The sequence below is a fragment of the Sceloporus undulatus genome, chromosome 8 (assembly GCF_019175285.1).
Source record: "Sceloporus undulatus isolate JIND9_A2432 ecotype Alabama chromosome 8, SceUnd_v1.1, whole genome shotgun sequence".
In the NCBI taxonomy this organism is placed as follows: Eukaryota; Metazoa; Chordata; class Lepidosauria; order Squamata; family Phrynosomatidae; genus Sceloporus; species Sceloporus undulatus.
Window position 1 is genome coordinate 19747780 of NC_056529.1, and position 19586 is coordinate 19767365.

The 19586-nt window shown below is 43.1% G+C and overlaps 2 protein-coding genes across 2 annotated transcripts; one reads left to right on the forward strand and one right to left on the reverse strand.

The window, feature by feature from the left end:
- Positions 1 to 1860: 1860 nt before the first annotated feature.
- On the reverse strand, positions 1861 to 6428 carry LOC121914661. Its single transcript, XM_042438257.1, has 5 exons — positions 6273 to 6428; positions 4859 to 4938; positions 3920 to 4084; positions 3630 to 3761; positions 1861 to 2150 (listed from the first exon to the last, which is right to left on the reverse strand). The coding sequence occupies exons 2-5, from the start codon at positions 4935 to 4937 to the stop codon at positions 2014 to 2016; spliced, it is 513 nt and encodes a 170-aa protein (XP_042294191.1). The 5' UTR covers position 4938; positions 6273 to 6428; the 3' UTR covers positions 1861 to 2013.
- A 127-nt stretch (positions 6429 to 6555) lies between these two features.
- Positions 6556 to 18559, forward strand: EMC8 (ER membrane protein complex subunit 8). The gene is made up of 5 exons (XM_042438256.1): positions 6556 to 6852; positions 13402 to 13478; positions 13900 to 13969; positions 14957 to 15051; positions 16048 to 18559. Exons 1-5 carry the CDS (start codon positions 6598 to 6600, stop codon positions 16205 to 16207), a joined length of 657 nt encoding a protein of 218 aa, XP_042294190.1. The 5' UTR covers positions 6556 to 6597; the 3' UTR covers positions 16208 to 18559.
- The last annotated feature ends 1027 nt before the right edge of the window (positions 18560 to 19586 follow it).

The following is a 19586-nucleotide window of genomic DNA, read 5'->3' on the forward strand; positions in this document are numbered from 1 at the left end:
ACCTTACTAGCTCTGTTGCTAATAGTTTATATTTTATTTCCTGAACTTTATGACTGGGGCATTGAAAGTTTACATCATGTATTTTGTGCATTTTGGTTGGCCTGATAATGGTGTTGCTTTGTGGATTTTGGATGTTATCATACTTTGCTGGATAGCCAACACAGCTACCCTTGGATAGGTTTTCTACTTGCAAAGTTAATGATACCCATTTACTCATAAGGAGACAAGTAAGTAAGTACATTTAGGGATACCATTGCTACTTGTTCATCTATTAATCAAGTGTCAAAAACACTCTCATACAGGATCTTCAATGCTGGATTGTGTTATTAAGTGACAATGGTGTGGCAGAATTAGAGACTGGCGAAACAACATGGGGAGAATTGTGGGAACTGTAGTCCAAAGAAGACGTTTTAGATCTAGCTTCCACAGAGATTGTCTTTTCAAGATTACGTTAAACGTGAAGCAGGTAAGGAGATAGGTTTAAAAGAGGGAAGATCTAATGAAATGGGGATTTCAAGCTCAAGAATATTCTGTAGCCTTGTTTCAGATGCAACGTTGCCGCAACTGTAGTTTATTGCTTCAGTCTTTGGCTGTTCAATACATTAACACAGAAAATGCCAGGATTGTATAATGCAGGTCAGCCCTCACACAAACATCCTGGCTGCGCTAGTGTAGCTGGCTTTGCAACCGCTATAGCAACCATCTAGCACTCTTAGCAAGCTCTAACATCCAACCTGATATGCCTCACTGCAGGCAAACAGCTTTATGGTTAGATTCTTCCTAGAGTTTCATGCAGAAGGAAATGAGCATGAGCACACTCATGCCAACCTTAATTTATGGCAACCTGCCTGTTGCTGCACCCATCCTGCAGCCCTGCCTCACTGGGTACACAATAGGGAATGCTGCAGTTCATTTATCACCAACATTGTTTCCGATACTCTCACTCAGCACTTCCAAGCAATGAGTACTAATGAAAAGTACATTAGCGTATGAGAAAGGCTTCAAAGGTATCTCAATCAAATAATATGCTTTTGGTAATTCGGCAGCTAAGTGTCCCCACTCTTCAGCCTGGATTCTTTGGCTGGAATCCTGTTAACGTCTTACACATGTGTAAGCTCCCCTGGAGATGTAGTTGGACAGTTTTATCTGATGGAAAATGTCTATTCAGTTGACGGTTGCAGAAGTGGAGTTGCACATGTGACATCACTGTGCAGAGCTGTATATTGGATTGTGGCACTGTGACATAATTTGGATAGGCATCCAGTAGCGCAACAGTGCCATTCAAGACAAGGGATGCCCAGCACAATCAATGCATTACTCAGTTTGTGGAGATTTACACTTGCTGTTGTGTGCCTTCAAGTTGTTTACAACCTATGGCGACCCCAAGGTTAGCCTATCCAAGGGTTTTCTTGGCAAGATTTTTTCAGAGCGCTTTCCACTGTGTGGCTGAGAGAGTGTGACTTGCCAGTGGGTTTCCATGGTCAAGCAGGGATTCGAACCCTGCCCTCCAGAGCCAGAGCCCAACACTCTAACCACTACACTGTGCATATTTCTCAGATTTACATTGCACAACTCCAAAGGAGGACGTCTGCCTTTATTTTATATAGAGATCATCCAAACAGCAAATAAAAAGATGTTTACAACATAATATCTTTTCAAACTGTATTTTTTAATCTTGCTGTGTATGTTTTGCCTTTTAAAAGCAGCCAGAGGATTTAACCCTTCCTTGGACCCATCTCAAGAGAATTTGCAATCCTGCCTGTCAGAATATACAAACACAGTAGTCAGCCTTGAACCACTGTAGGTTCACAAGCTGTTATAATCTACACACAGAAAGCATTCTAAGATGGAAACAAGAAGGAATTTTTCAAGTAAACCAGACATTTATTAAGATTTTTCTCTCAACGAAGGGTTATTTTCCCCCAAACACAGAAGCAGTGAGGTCATATGGAGATGACTGAATCGTTTTGGAGACTTCAAACTAGGATGGGAGTGGAAATCCCTGGAGTGCTTTTACTTCTTCCATTCCTTCTTTTCGTAGTCCCACTTTGCTGAGAAGCCTTCGATTGGATTAATTCTCATATCCAGCATTCTTTGGGTCTGCATGGCCTTCCACTCATCTGAGAAGGTGTGAGGGACGGGCCCAAAAACTGCAAATTGATAATTATGTTAACTTATGACACATTCACACTATGGTAACTTACATCAAGTTCAATTCATCAATAGCCAGAATCACAGTGTGTCCAATCTTTCTCCAAGCAATGAAAATAACTGAGTTCCTCGCTAAAGCAAAGTTGGCCTTCCAGAAGTTGGAAGCCAGCATAGCCAATGGTAAAAGATGTTGGGAGTTGTAATTCAAGAATATCTGGAGGGCCACAACAATGCCAACTCTTGCCCTTTTAAACTGTATACTATTTTAAGGTGTAGACAGTAAATTGATGCCTGTATATTTTGTGATGCCAATATATGCAAGCCCTCCAACCATAAAAAGCTGTGCAACTGACTAACATCTAACTATGGCTATCTAGTTCAAAAGTAAGCAAGAGAAAGAAGGAAGGACAGAAAACAAGTTTGTGTTCTACCTAATGCCTATGCTAGAACAGGTCAAATAATTTCTGAACAGATGAAAGAATCTCAAAACTATGCTAGGTGAGCATTGCCTCTGTCACCAGGCAGATGGTTTCCAGAGTCACTGTTAGCCAAATGTTAACAACCAAATGTTTATTATTTTCTAGTGGCACAGAGAGGGTTACTTTGTATTTGGTGGACCCTCCTACATAGTTTTGCTTTAGCTTGGCAGTTTAAGTCTGGGAACAGATATGCATTTGGGTCCAGGGTATAAGCATCTGCCTGTATAGTTCTCTCATAGGTATTGGGATGGCAGATATGCCATGCCTGCACACTTCAATTTCCTTTGTTTGCTAAGGCACCATAGGACCCCTGGGAAACCATTTTTCACTGACCTCACCCAGGACACAGGGAAGGTTATAGCCCAGGTCAAGAAACTCTGTTAACCAGCCACAGGGCATTTTGAACATTACTCATGGGATACACTGGATAGAGTTACTTATTTAAGGGCCCAGTACTATCACTGGGTGCAAAGGGATGCTGGAACACATCAGCAAAAAGGGCTACCATCTTCCAGCTAGACATTAATTCTAAGGCTGCATCCACACTGCAGTTTGACAAGACTTTAACTGCCAAGGCTCACTGCTATGGAATTCTGGGATTTGTAGTTTTGTAGAAGATATTTAGCCTTCCCTGTCAGAGAGGTCTGGTGCCACAACAAAGTACAGATCCTAGAATTCCATAGTATTGAACGATGGCAGTTAAAGCAGTGCCTCCTTACTCCAACACCACACCTTCCAAACAAGAATGATCTTCATTATCAGAGTATAACAAAACACTGCATTTTGCTATCCCCTTTGTGCAAACATAGGACCAAGTCTAATGCTAAAGCTGGCTAACATCTTTCCACGCTACCTAGCACATGTATGTACACACATGTGCACATATCCTTGGTACCTGTGTGCCACATCAGAAAGAAGATAGGCATTCCTTATTGGAGGGATTTTTCTGGTACTTCTGTAACATGTAAAGTTGGTCTATGAATGCCCCCCCCTTCTTACCATATTGCCTTTGCCAAATGACAATAAAGCCAGTGAAGCCAACGAAGAAGAGGACCCCGCCAACAACTGTCTTCCATTCGGCTGAACTCTTATTCATCTCAGCAAAGCTTTCATGGAATTTGATGCGATACACTGAAGAAAAAAAGAAAAAAACATGTCAAACAGAAAAAGGAGTTGCTTCCTTCCTAGTTGTCTGAGATCCTCAAGACAGCTTTCTGCTTAAGATGATCAAGTCCTCAGTGTTTGCCTGTCTCCCCTGCTTTCTCCTCTTCTGCCCCCACAGTGCTTACGTGCAACTTTCTCCTCCACTGAAAGAGCGCTCCATGACGCCTTCTCTTTCTCTTTCAGGGCTTTCTGCTCAGAAGAAAGAGTTTTTGCATATGCAACCTCAGGCAAAGGGATACTCCGACGGTCAGTGTAAGACGGCAGACTGAAGTCCTCAGTTTTCACAATGCCTGTTTGGTCAAGAAAACACAAAGGTTCAGACAAATACAAAAAACAAGACAGCAGGAATCCTGGGAAAGTAATTCAAAAGCAAAGCACAGATCATTCATGCAGAGAAGCAAATATAAATATTGCTTCTTAGTGGTCTTTTCACTGAACTAGTTCTAATAAATGCAAAGGCAGAAAAAAGAAGCAGTCTCCTTAACATAAGCTGCTCTTTCAAATGGAAGGACAAAAGCAAGACCTGTGGGGAAAAGAGTTTGCAGTTAAATCTAGAAGTATCAAGGCACTGGGGTGGGATGGACCAGAAAAACCTCGTCACTGGTTATGGTGGTGAGGGCTGCAGAAACTTCCAGTCCAACAGATGTGCATGGTTCCCATCCCTTGGCGGAGGGTGAGAGAAGCTCTTAGAGGCCGGAGAATATTCAGCAGCCAGTTTTGTTAACTCAGCCTGTCTTGTTCAGCCACCATCATAAGCTGGGCACTAAGGTGACCCAGGCAGAATCCAGAATTAGCCAACGAAGGGCAAGGACCTGCAATCCCTCAGCCTAAAGAGACAGAGATGGGGAACCACTCCTGCTTCACCACCACAGAGAAAAAGCTGAAGAAAGACTCGAGGAAAGTTCAAGACATACTTCAAGTTCTTCACATAGACATGGACAGGTTACTCCCTACCTCTTTAATATGTCTGAGATCTGTTATTGGTAAACCATCCTCATGAAACACTTTTGTATGCTGAAATGTGATATACTACATTCATACCACAGTGATTAGAGTGAACCTACCATGTCCATGTGCCCTTAAGCAGACTGAAGTGGAAATAGTCCTTTTGCCAAGAAGGCTAAATGCCCTTGAAGCCAACATCCTGAAAGAGATAAAATGAATACATTTTAAAAGCTAACCCTCAGCGTTAATATTGAAGTATGTTTATTAGGATGAGAAGAACAGTCCAGCAGATATTTTTTCTTAGCCATGCACCTGATAGCTTTGTAGGCCAATTGTAGGTACATCTTTGGAAGACAGTGTGGTGTAGTTGTGTGAGTGCTGTATTTTATTAGGACTCTGGGAGACCAGGATTCAAATCCCTTCTCAGTCATGGAAACTCACTGGATGATCTGGACAAGTCTCTCACCTGAAGAAGGCAATGACAAGCCTCTGCTGAATAAGTCTCATCAAGCGAACTCTATGCGAGGGTCAGCCTAAGTGGAGCTGACCTGAAGGGACAACTTAGGGCCTGAACCGACAAGCCAAAATAAAGCTGCTTCGGGTCACTTTGGAGGTATGCTGTTTAAAGGATACAGGCATCTTAAGAGGCCAGAAGCTGCACCAAAGCTGTGTTTAGGAATGGAGCATGGCTTTGGCGCTGCTTCCAGCCTCTCAGGACGCATGCATCATTTAAAGATTGACTAGGAAGCCAAGAGCACTTTCAATGTATTTTATATACATAAAAAAGTTGGATTACAACTCCCACCATCCATGACACTTTCCTGGACTACAATTCCCACTATCCATAGCATCTTGCTGGATTACAACTCCCACTGTCCATAATGCCTTGCTGGACTGCAACTCCCTCTGTCCATAAGACCTTACGACACTAAAGCTCCCACCATCCATGACACCTTACTAGACTAAAATTCCCAACATTCATCACACTTCGCTGGACTACAATTCCCACCATCCACTGCATCTCAACAGATGACCCATCCATAATATCTGGCTGGACTTCAACTCCCACCACCCACAGCACCTTGCTAGACTACAATTCCCACCATCCATAACATCTGGCCAGATTACAACTCCCACTGTCTCTGACACATTACTGGACTACAACTCCCACGGTCCACAACACCTTACTACAGTCAAACTCCCAACATCCTTCACAAATTGCTAGATTACAACTCCCACCATCCCCAACACCTGATTGCACTAAAGCTCCCACCATCCCCAATACCTTGCAGGATTACAATTGCCATCATCCATAAAACCATACTGGACTACAACTCCCACCATCCCCAATACCTTGCTGCACTACAGCTCCCATCATCCATAAAACCATGCTGCACTACAACTTCCATCACCCCCAATTCCTTGCTGGACTACAACTCCCACCATCCCCAACCGACCCCTCTCTACACTAGAACCCCCCGCATCCCTCGCCTTCGCTGGATGACCCTTCGGCATCCCCCTCCGTCTCCTCACCTTCCGCCCAGGAAGAGCCCGGCTCCGAGTGTCCTCTAAGCGCCGAGAGCGAGGACGCCGGAAGGAAGCGGAAGCCGCAGGGAGAAACAGAAAAGGAGACCGGAAGCGGAAACGCACGGCACGACGACTCCGCCCCCTTCCCTCAGCAGTTTAGGAATAGACTCCCGCCGCGAAGCACGACGGGAAATAGGAGCGCACAGCGAAACTTGTCTAGGACGTTTCTAGGAACCATAGAGACTTCCGGTTTTTGCGACACTCCGTGCTCCTTTACGGCCCAAAACCGGAAGCGACTGTTTTTGTAGCTGCAGACGCTGCAGCAGCAGCCATGAAGCTGAGCACTCAGGCCTACTGCAAGATGGTCCTCCACGGCGCCAAGTACCCGCACTGCGCCGTCAACGGGCTCCTGGTGGCCGAGAAGCAGGCGCCCCAACAGCCCCAGCAGCCCCGGGGAGCCAGGGACAGGGACGGCCCCACGCCGCCTCCGCCCCCCTCCGCCGCCCAGACGCTCTTCGTCGACTGCGTCCCTCTCTTCCACGGAAGCCTCGCCCTCACCCCGATGCTGGAGGTGGCCCTCACCCTGGTGAGTCCGCGAGGGTGCCCCGGCGCCGCTCTCTGGGCAAGGGCGCCCCAGTGGACCTCTATGGGCAAGTCGTCCCCAGTCTTGCCCAGAGAGAGTCCTGGGAGAACACTTGCCTGTAGGGAATCATGGGGGACTACTTGCCCATAGGGAAACATGCCCCAACATATGGGCATGTATTCCCAATGATTCCCTATGGGCATGAATTCTCTTCTCCATGGATAGGAGATGTTGCTCTATGGGCAAGCATTCCCCAGTGATTCCCTATGAGCAAGTATTCTCCCATGTTTCCCTATGGGCATGCATTCCCAATGATCCCCTATGGGCAAGGATTCCCCAATGATTCCCTATGGGCAAGCATTCCCTAATGTTTCCCTATGGGCAAGTATTCTCCCATGTTTCCCTATGAACAAGTGTCCCCCAATGTTTCCCTAAGGACAAGGATTCCCCAATGATTCCCTATGGGCAAGTGTCCCCCAATGTTTCCCTATGGGCAAGGATTACCCATGTTTCCCTATGGGCAGGTATTCACCAATGATTCCCTATGGGCAAGGATTCCCGAATGATTCTCTATGGACAAGTATTGTCCTAGGTTTCCCAATGGGCAAGTATCCTCCCATTTATCTCTATAGGCAAGCATTCTCCCATGTTTCCCTATGGGCAGGCATTCCTCTGGAACCCTGGGGTTTGCATTTTGTGGCACTAGCATTCTCCGGCAGAGAAGGCGAACAACCACATGAAACTACAAATCCCGGGATCACGTAGCATGGAGTCATGGCAGCTAAAGCGGTTCCCAACTGCATTAATTCTGCAGTTAAGGTGGCCACCGAGTGACAATTGGAGAAAGCTCCTGGGCTGCTGCGCACGGCAGAATCAATGCAGTTTGGCACCACTTTAACGGCCATGGCTCCATCCTGTGGAATCCTGGGATGGATAGTTTATGGTGTATGTTTTAGACTCATAGAGTTGGAAAGGACCTCCAAAGGCCACCCAGTCCAACCCAGTTCTGCCATTAAGGAAATGTACCATCCAAATACTCCTGACAGATGACCATACAAAGAAGGAGACTCCACCATTTTCCAAGGCGGCGTCTTATACTAAACAGCCCTTACTCTCAGGAAGTTTCTCCTAATGTTGAAGTAGAATCTCTTTTTCTATAGCTTGTATCCATTGCTCTGGGTCCTAGTCCCTGGAGCAGCAGAAAACAAGCTTGCTCCCTCCTGAATATGACATCCCTTCAAATATTTAAACAGGGCTATCATATCACCTCTTAACCTTCTCTTCCCCAGGCTAAACGTACCCAGCTCCCTAAGTCTCTCCTCATAAGGCATGGTTTCCAGACCCTTCGCCATTTTAGTTGCTCTCCTTTGGACACATGGCTCCAGTTTCTCCACATCCTTTTTGAATTGTGGTGCCCAGAACTGGACACAATATTCCAGGTGGGGCCTGACCAGAGCAGAAGAGAGTGGCACTATGACTTCCCTTGATCTAGACACTATACTTCTATTGATGCAGCCTAAAATCGCATTGGCCTTGTTAGCTGCCCCATCACACTATGAGACTTGTTCTGCTATTGACCAGTATGTGAGACAGTGTGGGGTAGTGGTTTTGAGTGTTGGACTATGACTCTGGAGACCAGGGTTGGAGTCCCAGCTCAGCCATGAAACCCACTGGGTGACACTCTCTCAGCCTCAGGGGAAGGCAATGGCAACCTCCTCTAAACAAACCTTGCCAAGAAAACCCCATGATAGGTTTGCCTTAGGGTCATCATAAGTTGGAAACAATTTGAAGGCACACAACAACAACTGTGTTCACCCTCTGGCTGCTGTTAGTTTCTCTGTTCTGTTAGAGAAAAACACATGGGATGTAATTCATTGCCAGATATTATGGTGAACCAGGAAGACGTTGGACCAGGTCTAGATTGTTATTTGAAGTCAGTTGGAAATCAATGGGACAAGTTTGTGTTGAGTTAGTTCCCACCGAAAGTGATGGAAGTTAAGACCTGCTAACATTGGTCCAAAACACAGTGAGGAAATAATCCAGTTTGATACTGCTATAACTGCCCTGGCTTGATGCTAGATCATCCTGGCATTTGTAGTTTTGTGAGACATTTAGCCCCTCTGTCAGAGAGCCCTGGTGCCACAATAAACTACAATTCCAGGATTCCTGTGCCAGGGCAGTTAAAGTGGTTTCAAACTGGATTATTTCTGCAGTGTGTTTTGGACCTTAGTCTGGCTCCATCCTTCTTGAATTTTTAAAGCCTGGGAGTTCCTTTATTTACACTAAACAATATATAGTTTTCATTTCATTTGAAACATCACTTTGCTGTAGCAAAACTGAGCCTGAGGCCAAGTAGGCAATCCTTCTTGCTTAAGAACGCATTGCAGGTATTGCAGCAATTCATGATATTTGTTTCTGAGTGGAAATCTGTGCTATATCAGATTCTGCCTTTAATCTGCATTTGAAGAAACTGGAATAAATTATTGAAGTGCCATGATGAGACAAGCCCTTATGCAAACTAATTATGAAAGAATTGGATTCATCCTTTTAAGCTGAATTGGAAATGGCCAGAGCTGAATCAATTAGTAAATCAACATGGTTTGCAAATCAGAGTATATGACAGTTTCAAAATATTTAATCAGTGCTAATGCAGTATGTCTTACAAGGCCAAGATACTCCCCCATATTTGCGTATTGACATCCTCTTTGCAGATTGGTGGTAAGAAATACCAGGAGATGAAATGTGTGTGTTTGGCGCTTTGTTCAGTAGTCCCACTTATGGATTGTGCCTTCATCTTCTTTTCAACTTCAGGTGAATCTATCACTGAGTTTTCTTGACAAGATTTCTTAAAAGACGGTTTGCCTTTCCCTTTCTCTGAGGCTGAGAGAGGTTACCCAAAGGGTTTCCATGGCCAAGATGGTTTGAACTCTGGTCTCCAAAGTCATAATCCAGTGCTCAAACCACTACACCACACTGGCTCTCAATTTGCACCAGCCAACATTAAAATCAGATGTTGTTGTTCACCATCGGGTCAACTTCAACTTATGACAACCCAATGAATGAGAGAGCCCCAAGAGCGCCGTTGATCAACTGTCCTCCTCAAGTCTTACAGGCTCAGAGCTGTGGCTTCCTTGATTTAATTAATCCATCTCTAATGTAGTCTACCTCTTTTCCGACTGACTACTTTAACAAGCCTTCTTGTCTTTTCCACTAAGGACATATCACACCATCCTGATGTATTGGTTTGTTTGTTTGTTTTACAACAGTCACAATAGTGAAGCAAACTGCAATGTTGTTGTTGTTGCTGTTGTTGTTTGCCTCCAAGTTGTTTCTGACTTATGGCAACCCTGTCACAGGGTTTTCTTGGCAAGATTTGTTCAGAGGAGGTCTGCCTTTGCTTTCCTTCAGGCTGAGAGCATGTAACTTGCCCAAGATCACCTCGTGGATTTCATGGCCAAGCTTTGAATTGAACCCTGGTCTCCAGAGTCATTGTCCAACACTCAAACCACTGCACCATGATGGTTATTGAAATACCAGTTTGAAAACATTCAGTGTAACTTCTGTGCAATGGAGGGAGTATGCAGCCTCACCTTCATCATTTAAACCGATATTCTTCTGGAGACCCTCTATTTTTACAGGGGATCCATTCCGGACCACCCCCACGAAAACGGAGACTCCCATGTATTCAAGCCCCATAGGCTTGAATGGGGCATGCCCCCATAAGTGCATGGGGGCATGTGCAGCAGCAGCGTGCCCCATTGGGGTTAACAAAAATCGCCCCTCCATGTATAAACCAGAACGCAAATCACAAGGCTGCAAGAAAGGAGGGATGACTGTATTCTCACCAAATACTGAGCCAAACTTGTTAATAGTGGGTCTCCTGAGAGGATCCAAAATTGTTTCAGGCCAGCAAACACAGAGCCTGGCAAATGCCATCTGTGCAGGGAATGTTAAGGGCACAAATGGCCAATTGGGTCTATGCACAAATGCAGTTCTAACTGGAGAACTAATTTTGCAAGGAACAGTTGAAAACCTCTTCCTGAAGTGTGATAGTCCTGGAGGCTGGCTATGTGCAATAAGTCACCGGAACGGGGCTTAGAGGTCTTTAAACAGAGGCTGGATGGCCATTGGTCGGGGATGCATTGATTGAGATTTCCTGCATGGCAGAATGGGGTTGGACTGGATGACCCTTGCCTATGAAAACCACACCTGTTTAAGACCTGCGTATATGAGAGCTGTTTATACAGTTATTTTCCTTTCATTTTAAAGAAGGACAACACCTGTAATGGTACCGTAATTCATTTGTTTCCTTGTTAGTTTTTCCTCCATCCAGTGATGGCTGTGGCAGTTTCATAGTGAATTCTGCAGCACTTAAAAGACAAATTGTTGTTAGCAACAGTTGTTAACAAACCAGAGCTTTCCAGGCGGGGAGCTGAATTAGTCCCTTGTACTCTGCTAGCTGAATGGGAGAGCTGAGATTGCTATAGAACAGCTGAAGGAAAAATTCAAACAAGCTTTTTAATGTTTATTGTGAACAAGAGTGTCTTATCCAGGCATTTAGTTTTTAGTTACAAGATTTAAAGTTCCTGACAATTAAAATGGCATCTATAAACCCATGAAATGGGGGTTATGATTGCAGCAGCAGTTGGCTTTTTAAGTATAACAATGCAACAGAATGACAATTTAATGAAACACATAAATCCATGCCATTCCTCCAGAAGAGCTTTGTTCTGCTTTTAGACAGTTTAATTCGGGGCTGTAATTATACTAACCATGAGATTGATGTGTTTTGCAGGAAGCTGGAGTTCAGCATCCAAAATGTTCTGGAATCCACTTTAATTCCTCCCTCTTTTAAAAGATACTAGTTGAGAATTTTCTAAAAGGGTACAATTGCTAGCTTTTTCTCCCCCACCTCCCTAAGTCACTGGATTACCTTAATCGGATACTCTTCTTGTGAGCAGCAAATATGGCAGATTCAAAACCAGTGAAACGGAGCCAAAATCTGAACTCAGATTAATGCGTCGTTTCAAGCCATGCCTCCTGACACCCAATATCAATTTGTCCCTTTAATTCCCACTGGGTAGTTTAACAAAGCTTTGTGGCAGATTAGATGTTACATTAGGATAAAATGAAATGAGTTTTATGCAAATGTCTCTCCTAATTAAAGGATCCCATACGAGGAGAAAAAAACACACCACACAGCTTGCACTGTATCTTCAGATGAAGATCTTGAGATGCTGGCTTTGCCTTAAAACCCATGGCCCTGATTCATAGAATCATAGAATCATAGAGTTGGAAGAGACCACTAGGGCCATCCAGTCCAACCCCCTGCCATGCAGGAAATCCAAATCAAAGCATCCCTGACAGATGGCCATCCAGCCTCTGTTTAAAGACCTCCAAGGAAGGAGACTCTATCACCCTCCGAGGGAGTGCATTCCATTCTCAGCCATGTTGGACATCAAATGCTTGGGAATGGGGTTAATAGCTAGTTTGCTAACCCATTCCCCCTCCCGAAGAGTTTACTAGCAAGACCAGCTGCCACTACTAGCCCCTTAACCCTCTGCTCTATTTTGCTGAAGCAGCTGTTGATACAAGGGGATGAAAGATTCTGGCTTTTGCCATCTGTCTGTCTCTTATTTTCCAGCCCTGCCAACCCCCTTAAATCCTGGATCTGCCCCTTTACTGCCTGGTATGACCAAGAAAGATGGGTTCCCCTCTTCTAGCTATTCTTCTGTTGTCCCCCTCTTCCCTTTTCTTCTTGAGCTCCCTTCCCTGGGTTTCTCTGCTCCTATGTGTCTACATGGATGAGGGTGTAGGACTCCTAAAAATCCATAATGAAAACATAGCTGCCGAAGAAAGTGCTTACCTTTTTATGTGGAAGTGGTATGGTTTTGTTTGCCTTGATAGGCACCACCCTGTAAAGTAGATCATTACCTCCTTTTAACAAGATGGCAAACTTAGGCTTAGCGAGTGACCTGAACAAAAACATGAGTTTACGGCAGAGGTGGCATTTGATCTCTTCATTTGTATTCATAGCAGATATAATGAATTATGGATGGGTGGCTTTTCCTGGTCTATATGCTCCAGTGGTCAGAGAACAGGGCCAATTATTTGGGGGTCTTGCATGTATATCTCATTTGCTGCAAACTGATCTTGTTCAGCTTCAGTTCCCACATTTGTAATGGGAGAAAAGCTCTTAGAGGATGGCAACGTTTTATGATTAACAAAATAAAAATTTTGTACTCATTAATAGTCCTGTATACAGTGTTCAAGAGTGATATTTTTCACCTGATAAACTAGCAGATTTGAAATTGTTGTCAGTTGTTGATTCCACTCCTCCTTCCTAAGTGCTTTCATTATTATGTCTTGGAAACAGTTATCAAAGAAAGAGAAGTTAGCCCACACCAGCCTTATCACCACCAGATTGAGCATCAAGTGGCCATCTGAATCCAGTTGTTCACTAGTTCTTATCCACTGAGAAGCTATATAATTTAAGATAGTGTTGTATTGGTCTTTGGAATGCTTATGGATATTTCTGATGTCCTCTTCCAGATTGATTCGTGGTGCAAAGAAAACAGCTACGTAATAGCCGGGTACTATCAAGCTAATGAGCGTGTGAAGGATGCCAGGTATGTTGTTCTAACTGTCTGGGTTTAAGCTTTGATTTATGGCTGTTGCAACAGGGCCCATATTGCATGCACCCATACTCACAGATGTCTCCATGTTGCAGTTTCAGTATAACTGCTATTCTAGTTAAGTGGGTGGTGCAGCGTGGACAGTGCCAAGGCAGGCAATGCTGTGTCTGGAGCAGTTAAGTTCAAGGAAATTTCATTTTAAATGATGGGGGAACGGATCTCCTTTTCAGCACATATTAATAATATCTCAGTGTATTTTTTTTCTTTCATATACTGCGCTAATACATTTACTGTCATTGATGCCATTGTCTGGTTTGTTTGATCATGTGTGATCATAACCCACTTTGTTGTTATTTAATTTTGATTTATATGAATTACAGCAGAATCTTACAAGTAACTTGTCCTTCTTTTGTAGTCCAAACCAGGTTGCTGAAAAGGTCGCCTCCAGGATTGCAGAAGGGTTCAACGACCCAGCGCTCATAATGGTATAGAAGACTCCCCGCTCCCTTTCTTTTCTTTCATTACTTTTTCATAGGACCTGAGTTGGCTAGCCTAAATATCATACTGTACCTGAAAACACTGTTTTCAAACCTGTTTTTCAGAAACATTTCACATTCCTCCCAGTTTATTTTTTATTAAAATAAGAAGGTAAATAACAGGAACCGCTAGAATATGGTTTGAGTCCTAGGTATTTTGAGTACTGGCTACTTTTATATCTAATTATTTATTTTATTGTCAATAAACATGATGCCCAGCTTTAAATACTTGAAGGGATTCTGTTAGAGGAGATGGAGCAAGCTTGTTTTCTGCTGCTCTAGATACTAAGGGTGTATCTACACTGCAGAAATAATGCAGTTTAACTGCCAAGGCTTCATCCTACAGAATACTGTGATTTGTAGTTTTGTGAGCCATTAGCAGTCTTAGGCAGAGAAGCCTAAAGTCCTTGTAAAACTTCAGATCTCAAGATTGCATAGGCTGGGCTAAAGCACTTAAAATGGTGCCAGACTGCATTATTTGTACCATGTTGATGCAGAGTTTTGAAAAGTAGAGCTTAGAAAAACAAGTTTGAAAGTTTTGAAAAACATTGCTTTAAAGAGAGTCTGCACTGAAGAATATATTTGTTCAATTTTCTGAATTTCCAGATTTGTTGTGGCTATTTTCAGTACATTAACAGTATGAGTATGCTCTATTTCAGAGGAAGGAACTGGCAAAACCACCTCTGTGTATTCCTTGCCTAAGAAACCCTAAATTTGAGCTCACCATAGGTTGACTTGAAGGCACATATATACACAGATGCATGCTGATATTAGAGCAGCTGTTTCATAATCACAATGCATATACATAATGTTTGCATGTAATCTCCCCATAATGGTCATGGAAGGACCAGTTGCATTAAAATCCACACCGCCATTATAGCACCCACACAGTTTTAAGGTAAAGAAAACATGTCCCCTCTTTCTGTTCTGCATTAGGTGGATAATACTAAATTCACAATGGAGTGCATTGTACCAGCAGTTCATGTGTATGAGCATCACGAAAACAAATGGAGATGCAAAGACCCACACTTGTGAGTATGCTTGGAAGACCTGCTTAGTGTTCACATATCTTCTGAACTGATCCAGTAATATGCAGTAACAGCCAACCCAATAAACAAAGAATGGCAGCATAAAGTTAACATAGAAAAGAGTTAAACTTGGTAGGTGGAGGGAGAGACAGGATGACTGAAACATGGAACAAACAGACAAAATGTTACATTTTTCCTGTCCTTTCCAGTATGTGAGTTGGCTTAACTGCCTTACCTCTCCTTTTCCTATTCAAGCATTAACCTTGTCCAGATGTCACACTAAATTGTGGCTTAACATTATATGAATGACCCTGAGTCTTGCATGGTGTCCCCTCCCCTTCTTCTATGACCACAAAGAGGTCAGAAGCCTGCATTGCCATTTTTTCTATTAGCCGTAATTGAACATGACATTCTAATCCTAAAATATGGTTGATCTTAATCATGGTGTATTGAAACAGGCCAGCTTCGGACACCAATATTGAACATTGCTTTGTTTCTGTAAACAGTAGTTAAGACTAACCACACTTTTGTCTGGCTGTGCTTAGTCATAAACAGAAGCAAAGGCTTCTAGTCTCTTCACAGCTGCATAGAGGAAGCCTGGGGCAGATGGAACTACATCTAAACAACAGTTCCAGCACTGCATCCAAATGTGGTCAGTTTGAGAGTTTTGTAATGGGTTGTGAAGGAGCAAAAAATGTGTCCCACAATTCCCCAGGATTCTTGCATGGAGGAAAGTTGGCCAAAGTGTATTTAAACATTTGCTGTATATTTGTGCCTCTGCCAGAGCTTGTAAAAATTACTTGGGGAGTTGCAGCTGCTCAGGTCTCTCTGGGAATTCTGGGACTTGTAGTCCAAAAATAATATTCTCTCCCCCCCCCCCCCCCCCCAATGCTCTGGCGTTGTGCATAATTCCTTTGCCTCTTACTCACACAGGACTGGGAGCTTGGTGGCTTCTTCATAAGGGCCATTTAATTCTGTACTTTCCCCCCCTATTCCTAGTGATTACTGTGAAGACTGGTCAGAAGCCCAGAGGATCTCTGCCTCCCTTTTGGACAGCCGGTCGTATGAAACGCTAGTGGATTTTGATAATCACTTGGATGACATCCGGAATGACTGGACAAACCCAGAGATTAATAAAGCTGTCCTCCACTTATGTTAGGGAGGCTCCCACTGACTTGACTTACTGGCATTTCCAGCAGTGCTGAAGAAGAGGAAATGGAAAGCGGGGGGGGGGGGGGTGCAAAAAGATTTTGAATGTCAATAGAATACCCATGGTTCCTTCTGATGGAAAGCCAATGAGTAAGATTCATCCCTTGCAAAAGGATGTGTCACTATGCAGTCAAATCTTTTTAATGGGAATCCTTGGACTATCGACTGTAGTTCCCAAGCTCCTTTGTGGACTTCCACACACACTCGCAGCCTCCTCTCACAATACATTGCTGTAACGTTTCGAATCAGGAACTAGATCTGCTTGTCCAAACTATTCAGATTAAAAAGTTTTGACTAACCTTTTATAACCTTTAGAGAGTAATTTTTTTAAAAAAAGAAATTTATCGAATATCTTTCAGAGTTAAGCGCTAGTTTTTATTTTTTAAAAAGACTGATTATCTAAGCTCTTAGTGAAAACGATGTGGCCATTTTGAGAGCTGCCGTTCTCAAGTGCAACCTGCTGGATGTTGTGCACCACTGTATATGTTGCTAGGACATGCTGCACATGGAGAAGAAAATAATAGCCTGACAAGCAATACTTTTTGTCCTCGGATGCTGCCAAGTTTCTCAGTCATTCTGAGAATGCTGTGGTTTTTCTGCCTGTCAGACTCAAAATGTTACGTGAGCCCATTGGGTTTCATCTTGAATGACTTGCCCATTCCATGCTTTTGACACATCATGGCTTGTTCGGAGAAGGTGAATGAGCTCTAGGCTCGTTCTTCCTTTATTCCTGTTTTAAAGGTTTTTCTCTTTAACTCTAGGGCTGAAAAATCTTATAACTTCTTCCATGCTTGGGTAAACATGCATCCATCTAGAAAGAGAAGTTTCAGTTGCGGTGTTCAATTCTTGACATTTTACTGTCTGCACTCATTGTTGTGAGCAAACCTCGGAAAGAGTTATTGGTGGACTACAGCTCCCATCCATGTTGGTTGGGAAACTTGGGATTTGTATTTCATTAAGGTGGGTCTTGTTATGGGCATGAGCAGCTTTTAGCCTTGGATACAGCCTCTTCCCCTTTGCCTTTACCCTCCCTCCACTTGTGAAGGAATGGGAAGCTACCATTCTTGGTTTTGCAACTAAAACCACTTTTGATTTTGTTCAGCTTTCCACTTATAATCCAATTCACACAAACTGTAGGTTGCCTGGCTCCAATAACTGCTCACTATGGTTTGCTATACTCCTAAGAAGAAGGGAATGCTTAAGACATTTGATCATTGCATCTGACCGCAGCTCTTGTGAGTAAATATACCTGCATATGTGAATTGTAGCAACTCTTAATGCAGAGATGCCCAAACTCTGGCATTCCAGGTGTTTTGGACTTCACCTCCCAGAATTCCAAGCAATTGGCCAAGATGGCTGAGGCTTCTGGGAGCTGAAGTCCAAAACACCTGGAAGACGAGCGTTTGGGAATCACTGCTCTAAAGTGTGCTTTGAAAAGAATCGCCAAACCCACAAACTCAATAGTCACCCCTCTTTTCTATGCTGCATTGAAAGTATTAAGAGTTGCACACCCCTCGCAGCTTTGGGTCTTTCATAAGAGATACTCCTTTTTTGTTTCATGAAATAAAACAGTTATGCTTATTACTGAAAGAAAAATAAAAAAAGACAAAACATCCGGTGCTGAATAAAATAGATTTAGGAATTGCTTATAAGCAGCTGACACATTCTGAAGCACTTTGTCTACATAAACTGAAGCTCTTAAAAAATAATCTGGTGCCAAACACGGCTATTTCCCTGTTACGATAAAACTTACTCTCTGGTTTGAATGTTATCATGCTGTAGAAAAAAGGTCCATATGTTTGGTGTTGATTGTTTTTAATAATCTCAGCTCATGAAAGAGTAGTATTTCACTCTGAAATGTGCCAGGTCATTACAATGAATTGTTGAATCTGTTTTATTCAGCGTTGGATGTCTTGTCTTCTTTTTCTTCCTAACTTGGTGCTGTTTCCTCTGCATCGTTGACACTTAGTACAGACCCAGTTTGGTCCATTCAGAATAGACTTGTAATGTATTGATCTTGTAGTTTAAAGGAGTCTTATTTTTTTCGGTACTGCTTACATGTGCTGCTTTTACTTTTTTAAGTTTGCCTCTTGATGGAGATATGTGGCATCTTCTTGTTATTTTATATGTATTTATTTGTCTTTTTCTACTCCTCCGGACTGTATGAGCGTAACCTTTATAACATACTACATGTTAAGCAGTAACAGTTTGAGATTTCTTGTTGAACGAAACTTATTTAACTGACTACATGTGCTTTCTTGCCTTCCCCCCGTCATCTTGAAAATAAAATCGATGAAATTAGTTTTGGATTTCTAAGGTGACCTGTGAGTCTGAGCATCAAAACCAGTCATTACTAGAGCAGACTTCAATGCGACATCAAGCCAAAGCCTGAAAACGTTGCTTTTTAGACTACAGACTAATCAATGGTGCAGAAATAATGCAGTTTGACACCACTTTAACTGCCATGGCACAATGCTATGTAATTTTGGGATTTGTAGTTTGGTGAGCTGTTTAGCCTTCTCTGTGAGAGAGCTTTGGTGCCACAACAAACTACAAATCCCAGGATTCCAGAGGATGGATCCATGACACTTAAAGTGGTGTCAAGCTGCATTATTTCTACAGCTCCCACAATCTCCCAGTGAGCATGGTCCCTGGATGTATGGCTGAAGGATCCTGAGAGTAACCTTTCTACACTCTTTCTCTAGTTGCATAAGATGGAGAAATCTCCCTAATGTGGGAGATTTGGAGTTGATATTTATTTAGAAGACAAAACAGAATCTTCCATTCAAATGGTGTTTTGCTTTGTTCTTTTAATCTGGGGTTGCTGCTTTTAAGATCTGTGCACTCTGAAAACAGGGTTTGGTTCGCCTACATCTTGGCCCAGCCTGGACTTGGCTGAGCTGCCCTGCCTCTCTGTTTAATGATCTTAGAACCTCTGGTAATGCCAAATGATGAGTGTATGTATGGGAGAGTTTTATAGGGTGGCAACTTGTGGTTTTATTGTCAACTGGGAAACATTTTACAGGTAGGAATGTTGCTTGCCTTGCATTTAAACTCAAAGAGTTTTGAAATTGATTGCTGAGAAAAGAGCCGAAGACACCTCCCATCCTTGCAGATGGAAGAAGGAAGCAGAGAGTAGGAATACGGTAAGTGGTTTTCCCGCAATTGGAGGGATGTGAAGCGCTGGTCTCTCAGGGATCCTTATCTATATACTTTTAAAAATTAATACATGACCTGGGATTATTGAATGAACGGTGGGAATAAATATCAGGAATAAACTCTGCTAGAACATGGCCACAGAGCCCAAAAACCCCACAAAAAAATATGGA

What these genes read in the sequence shown, in the direction of transcription:
- LOC121914661 (XM_042438257.1), bottom strand. Translation starts at nt 4,937, where the DNA reads ATGTTGGCTTCAAGGGCATTTAGCCTTCTTGGCAAAAGGACTATTTCC. An exon ending in CTTAAGGGCACATGGACATG is followed by an intron (nt 4,085 to 4,858) that starts GTAGGTTCACTC and finishes TTGACCAAACAG; the next exon opens with GCATTGTGAAAACTGAGGAC. An exon ending in AGTGGAGGAGAAAGTTGCAC is followed by an intron (nt 3,762 to 3,919) that starts GTAAGCACTGTG and finishes TTTTTTCTTCAG; the next exon opens with TGTATCGCATCAAATTCCAT.
- EMC8 (XM_042438256.1), top strand. Translation starts at nt 6,598, where the DNA reads ATGAAGCTGAGCACTCAGGCCTACTGCAAGATGGTCCTCCACGGCGCC. An exon ending in GAGCGTGTGAAGGATGCCAG is followed by an intron (nt 13,479 to 13,899) that starts GTATGTTGTTCT and finishes CTTCTTTTGTAG; the next exon opens with TCCAAACCAGGTTGCTGAAA. An exon ending in AGATGCAAAGACCCACACTT is followed by an intron (nt 15,052 to 16,047) that starts GTGAGTATGCTT and finishes CCCTATTCCTAG; the next exon opens with TGATTACTGTGAAGACTGGT.